Source organism: Corvus brachyrhynchos, unplaced genomic scaffold (genome assembly GCF_000691975.1).
Source record: "Corvus brachyrhynchos isolate BGI_N302 unplaced genomic scaffold, ASM69197v1 scaffold1651, whole genome shotgun sequence".
Lineage (NCBI taxonomy): Eukaryota > Metazoa > Chordata > Aves > Passeriformes > Corvidae > Corvus > Corvus brachyrhynchos.
Window position 1 is genome coordinate 15,365 of NW_008236300.1, and position 6,547 is coordinate 21,911.

The 6,547-nt window shown below is 54.0% G+C and overlaps 1 protein-coding gene and 1 long non-coding RNA gene across 2 annotated transcripts; one reads left to right on the top strand and one right to left on the bottom strand.

Moving 5' to 3' along the window:
- LOC108449824 lies at positions 1–1,623 on the top strand. Its single transcript, XR_001866120.1, has 3 exons — positions 1–71; positions 630–661; positions 1,187–1,623. It is a non-coding gene; the product is annotated as an uncharacterized LOC108449824 (long non-coding RNA).
- Positions 1,624–1,761: 138 nt separating this feature from the next.
- On the bottom strand, positions 1,762–6,541 carry LOC103624299 (olfactory receptor 14I1-like). The gene is given in 3 exon segments (XM_017747056.1): positions 1,762–2,402; positions 2,404–2,562; positions 2,564–6,541. Coding segments are annotated over 3 exon segments (1,038 nt in total). The 5' UTR covers positions 2,875–6,541; the 3' UTR covers positions 1,762–1,834.
- Positions 6,542–6,547: the final 6 nt, after the last annotated feature.

Consider the following 6,547-nt stretch of genomic DNA (forward strand, 5'->3'; position numbering starts at 1 on the left):
CCCAACTCTCTCCAGGCAGCAGCAAGTTCCCAGCCACGAGGCCGAAGTGACCGAGGACAATGAAATACAGTGTGAGTACCAACACTTTCCTACAGGTGACCCACAGACCCCTCTGTCTGTGGGACCCCCTTCTTGTGGCCTGGCTGCCCTCCAACACCACCAGAATCCCTGAGCCCATGGGCCGGCCCTGCTGCAGCCTCAGGAGCTGCACTGAGTTGCAGGGACCTGCCCCAAACCCCCTTTCCATGCTCTCCATCCCTCCTCTCACAGCAGGACCTTTCCCAATTCCACACGCAATCCCAGCAGTTCATGTCCCAGTGACATTTGCAAAACCACTGCCCATGGCACAAGGGCAGATCTCTCCCCACGCCGTTGCTCTGCTCCTTCCCTGCACGCATGGCCCAGCTCCTGCCTGCAGAAGAAAGGTGACAACAGATCCCCCATCCCTGCTCTGCATCCACAGAGGAAAGAGCAGCTTCCTCTGCTGCCAGGAGTGGGGTGAGATTAGGGGGACACAGGGCAGGAATTTAGTCCTGACCCCAGGGGATCTCCTGTTCAAAGGCAGGGTGGGGCTTCTCCCTCCCAGAACAGGAAGCAAGGGCTCACTCTGTGCTTTTTATCCCCACCAGACTCCACCATTGCCCACGTTGGACACAACAGGGTAAGTTGGGCACAGCCTTGGTGCCAAAGCAGGGAGCAGTGCCCTGGGGATGGGATGTGAGTGTCAGGGTCTGTGCTGGTGGCTTGGTCTGGGAGTGTCACAGAGTATTTCCCACCAAAAACTCAGCTCAAGCAGTGGCAGAATAATATAAGATAGTTGCCCATCAATTTCTTTTTTTTTTTTGCTCAGAATCTCAGAATCGAAACCAAATATTTTCCCTGGAAAACTTGGTCATGTCTAAGTGCTTGATATAAAATTTTGGGTCTCTTCAAATCGTAACTGCCCCCCCACCAAAAAAAAAAAAAAAAAAAAAAAAAAGTAACACACTACAGGAAAACAGCAACTAAGAAGAAATTGGAAACTCAGAATTTTCCCCCAGTCTGATGTTATCTCTTTTTTGTATTAGTTCAGCCTGCTTATCGAAAGGCCCAGCTCCTTGCAACATTCCTCCACCCCAGGGCCAGAGGTTTGTGCAGGGCTTGCAGCCAGCAGCTGAAATAACAGGCTTTCCTTTTCCCTCTAAAGCCGGGCAGGCAGGAGCTGAACAGCAGAACAGAATACGCCCCGGTGAGGCCCTCCCGCAGCCAGCCCCGGTAGCTCCAGCACGGCGAGTGCCCTGGGACAGTCGCCCACGCCGGCCTTTGCTCTCTGGCACAGCTCCTGCGCTGGGAAAATGGGGCTGGGGGGTCCAGCTGGGGCTTGCTTGGGCTTGGCTGTGCTGGCCAAGGGCTGGCAGCTGGGAGCCTTGGGGCTGCTCCTGCAGCTGCTCCTCTGACCATGGTCTCCACCTCTCCCTTCCCACCCCCACTCCCACCCACCATGGCACAGTGGGGTTTTCACGCCTCCCTGCAGCTCACAGCGGGTTTGTCCCCGTCCCCAGGACCCTGCCGTGTGCCAGCCCCTTGGCTCGTGTTCACCAGCTCTTGTGGGGAATTGCCAGGGCTTGGCTTGGGAGGGCAACACCTCCCCACAAGGCCTGGCCAGGCCAACATGGCCACACCCAGCCCTTCCACCAGGCCCAGCCCTTTCCATTAGAAATGGATTCTGGATGGCTTGAACCGAGAAGTCTTTCTGTGACTTGCACATGTATTTACAATGTCTCGTGGATAAATGCACATAAAATCTATTCCACATATTATGCATATTGAGTAAACAAACAAACAAATAAAGAAGTCAATCACCATCCCATGCAAGTGCCACAAGTGAAAAATTACTTCTATTAAGAACAGCTGGTCCTTGGATTTCCTGAGCTCCCCTGGCAGTCCTGTGAGGATGATGGTCACTTTGTTGTTGCTTGAATGGTGTGTGTTCCAGTAGTTTCCACAGGGAATCCTTGAGCTCTTGGTTCCTCAGGCTGTAGATGAGGGGGTTCACTGCTGAAGTCACCACTAAGTGAGCAGTGTCACCACCAGTTCTGGGTAAGGGCAAGATGGAGGGAGGCTTCAGGTAGGCAAACATTCCTGTGCTGATGAACAAGGAGACCACAGCCAGGTGAGGGAGGCACGTGGAAAAGGCTTTGTTCTGTCCCTGTCCAGAGGGGATCCTTAGCATGGCCCTGAAGGTCTGCACACAGGACAGCTTGAGGGAGACAAAACAGCCAAGAGCAAGGACAAAGCTTGTGACAAGAAGCCTAACTTGCCTGAGGTAGGACGTGGAGCAGGAAAGCTTGAGGATCTGGGGGATTTCACAGAAGAACTGGTTTATGTCATTGCCCTGGCACAGGGACAGTAAAAACATATTGGGTGTGCATCAGAGCAGTGAGAAAGGCACTGGCCCAGGCAGCTGCTGCCATGTGGGCACAAGCTCTGCTGCCCAGGAGGGTCCCATAGTGCAGGGCTTTGCAGATGGACACGTAGCGGTCGTAGCACATGATGGTGAGGAGGGAAAACTGCACAAGACCAGGAGAACACAAAGAAGAGCTGAGCAGCACATGCTGAGTAGGAGATGTGCCTGGTGCCCCAGAGGGAATTGTGCATGGCTTTGGGGACAGTGGTGCAGATGGAGCCCAGGTCGGTGAGGGCCAGGCTGAGCAGGAAGAAGAACATGGGGCTGTGCAGGTGCTGGCCGCAGGCTCCGGCGCTGATGATGAGGCCGTTGCCCAGGAGGGCAGCCAGGGAGATGCCCAGGAAGAGGCAGAAGTGCAGGAGCTGCAGCTGCCGCGTGTCTGCCAATGCCAGCAGGAGGAATTGGGTGGTGGAGCTGCTGTTGGACATTTCCTGCCTCAGGGTATGGACCTGCCCATGGAGGAAAGCACACAAAGATGCTAGGGCAGATGTCAGATTTAGCACATCTACGGGTCAGGACACAGCTTTTCAGCTGCAGCTGAACCCCTCCTCCCCAGAGGGTCCAAGGGGAAGAACAAGGGCAGCACAGGAGGGGAAGCACACAGAAATGCCTCAGTGCTCCTGCTGAGGAACAGAGAACAGGGAGAGAGCTATGGCTCATGGGGTGTTAAAACTCATCCGAGGTCGGGATGCTGAGGGGGTTACAGAGCCTGGGAATCCATGGCCTGGGCACAGAAGCTGTGCTGGGTGAAGAGGAGTGCAGGGAAGGTGTCTGCACTTCAGAGGATTGCAGGGGAGTGCTTGAATCCTGCTCCCTTGACATTCCTGGTAGCAGCTCTGCCTGCCTCCCTGGCCATGTCTCTGCTGCCTGGAGCTGTGCCTGCCAGGAGCAGTTTCTCTGTCCCCACGTCTCCTCCCTGTCAGTGCTCACAGACCCCATCCTACTGCTGTGTGCTCAGATCTGCACTGCAGAGCCCTCCTGACAGCTTGGCATTGTCTGTGGTCCGTTTGGTGTTTGGAGGTCCTAAAGGACAGCTCAGATAAACCCTGAGGATGATGTAGGTGTTTGTCTGTAGGCTGAGGGGAGTGAAGAGCTTTTATGAGTTCCTTGCTGACCTCTTGATCTTCCAGGACTCTCAAGTTTCTCATACAAACAGGACAACTCAACAACCATCTCTCTGCCTCCACAGAGGGAAACTGAATCTAAGGACTCTGTAAAGTACCTTTGGTTCAGATAGCCCCTAACTTGTCCTTCCCCTTGAAACATCCCCCAGGAAATACCTTGGAGGGGATGTGTTGCTGTGAGCAGCCCTGACCCTCAGAGCATCCTCTCAACAGCAGAAGGACCCTGCCCTGCCAGGGATTGCTCCTTCCACCCCAGCTTCTCCACACAGCACTGTGGGAGCTCCCTGGGCAGGCTGAGAGCTGACCCTGGCAGGCAGCACAGGCTCTGCCCCAGCACAGATCCATGGGTTGCAGGGACCCTGCTCTGCATATCCTGGCAGCCCTGGGGGCATCTCCCTCTGAGGGGACAGCAGGGAAGCTCTGCTCTGCAGGGTCTCTTCTCTGCATAAAACAACCGGGGGGGGGGCACCCTGTCAGAGCCGATCTGCTCTGGGGTGTGCCCACTCTGCGAGACCCCTCCAGGACACTCCATCCATTGCCCAGCAGCTGGAGACTCACTTGAGAAGGGCTGTGGGGATTCCTCCCAGAGCGAGCTCTCAGCACCCTCTCAGTGCCCTCTGCCTCTACCTTCTCTCACTTCTCTCCTGTCCCTGGGTGCCTGTGGGCAATGCCCCAGCCCTGCTGGGCTGAGAGAGGAGCTGCTCCTGGGCAGATCTGTCTCTCTGCAGCTCTGCCTGCTTTCCATGAGCTCTCTGTGTCCCAGGAGCCCAGCCCAGCTCAGGACCATGAAACCAGCCCCAGGCAGCTTTTTCTCTGCCCCCTCTGGGCTCCCTCCACGTGTCCCTGGGGCTCCAGGCCGATAGAGCACCAAAGGCAGAAGGATCCTCCCTGTGGGATGTACACTGAAGTCAACAAATGTAATCACAAATGGTCCCTCTCTACACAGTGGAGAAGGATGGATTCCTGCAGCAGGACTTGTCCTGTCGTCAGAGGGGTTTTCTGCCTGAGGTGTAAATGTTCCACTCTGGACAACACCATTCCTGTCCCATACTGCTATAAAAACTGAGGGTTGAGATAAAGACAGTTGAACAAGGTCCAGTGCCAAACGACTTCTTTCCTAGTTGTCCATTTCTGCTGTTTTGGCTTTGGTCAGGCAGTGCCCTGCTGTGAGGTGGCAGGTGGGGTGCAGAGGAAGGGATTTTTGTATGTAGATATGCAAACTTCTGGCAATGATGAAACATTTCTGAAGTTGTTATGCTGTTTATTTCTGCTTGTGGGACGCCACCCTGCACAAGATAGTTCCACATTTGTTTCTTCATCAACCATAAGGAAACAGTTTATGGTTTTGCTGGTTTATCAGATCAAAGGACTTTACAGTTATTACCAGAAAGCTATTTTTCTCAACAGCAGCTGGATTTTTCTGCTCCAAAGTCTTCTTACCACCAGAGACCTGCCCAGATCTTTGGAGAATACAATGGAGAGAAGTACAGATTTTGTGGGGAAATGCTTTGAGCGGACTGTGTTGATCCAGATCACAAACAAAACCCAGGATGTCACCTTGAACAACCCCAGGTAACACCATGAAGAGGGGACAGTGGGTGGAAGGCCCTTGCCAGACAGAATTCATCTAGGATTCAGGCAGAAAATCCAAGTTAGACCATCTCCTGGAGCACCTTCCAGTGGCTGGACCATCTCCCTTGTAAGCCCAAGGGATCTCCCCATCCCTTTTCCTCCTCACCTGTTCTCTCCTTCCAGGAACCTACTTCTACAGTGGCCACAGCACCAACCCGCCCAGCCCCATGATCTCACCAGGTGTCACAGAGCAGAGCCACTTCACCAACTCCGGGCTCCATTTTTGGGGCTGCACAGGGGTCCTAGTCTACGAGGCAGACACCTTCACACTGGCTATCCTCTTCTGCAACCCCTTGATGTACAGCTTTTTCCACATGAAGTTGGCCCTGGAGATCTCCCTGTGCAAAGGCCATTATGAAAATCTGAAGAGTGACTACACCAGGATGTACAGCGGTCAACCCCTCCCCACTGATGACAGCAGCATGTTCCATCAAATCAAGCTCAGTGAGTACCAGGAGCCCGTCGTGGTCTTTGCTGGCAATGTGCAGGTCACGGCCACCATGTCTGATGCTGCACAGTCAATCATCAAAGTCACTGTGGAGAATTAAACATTTCCTACTCCAAATGCAATGAAGACACGAGGGTTTGGCCTTGGGCAGCATCAGTTGCAGGGAGGGACACACCTCATCTGTGTTGCTGTAAACACCAGGCAGTACCTGCTGCCCTCAATAAATGGTTGAGCAAAGCAATTGTGCATCCAGACTTGTGCTGTGCTGTCTGCAGATAGGAGAGGAAGAAGCCCAGGTAGGAAGGGAGATTTTTTCATCCCCTAAGCCCCCTGTTGAAGGGTAGGGAAGGGGAGTGTGGTTGGAAGGTCCTGTGGGTGGGCTGTGCTGTGCCAGGGGGTTGGGAGCTTGCTTGGAGGCAATGCCTGGTGAGAGTGAGTTTGAGCCAGATTTAGCACAGAGGGAGGGGGCAGAAGCACAACCCCTCCTGCATATGGAGTGATCTGCTGGACACGGGTACAGATCACACACACTTATACCCCAAAAGAGTGAGGGAAAAGCACATTGGCGTAGATTTTGGGAGCTTGGGAGAGTGGTGCTGCACCCGTCCACTTAGTAATGGGTGAAAATGGTCTATTAAGCCCTATAGGCAGTGAGGATCAGGTACACCGGGATGTGATCAGTGACAAAATATAAGGGATCCTGATGGGCAGGATGTTGCTGCACCTGTGTGCTATCAGTGGTCATGTGCAGCAGTTTTAGCAGCATGTGCAGACACTGCCCAATTCCTGCCATCCCTGGGAAGTTGCTGTACAAGGGCAGAAGGTGTTGGTTTCCTGTGGCAGATGGGGATGGCTCAGGTGCCAATTACGGGATCTAGTCCAGATGGGGCAGCAGGA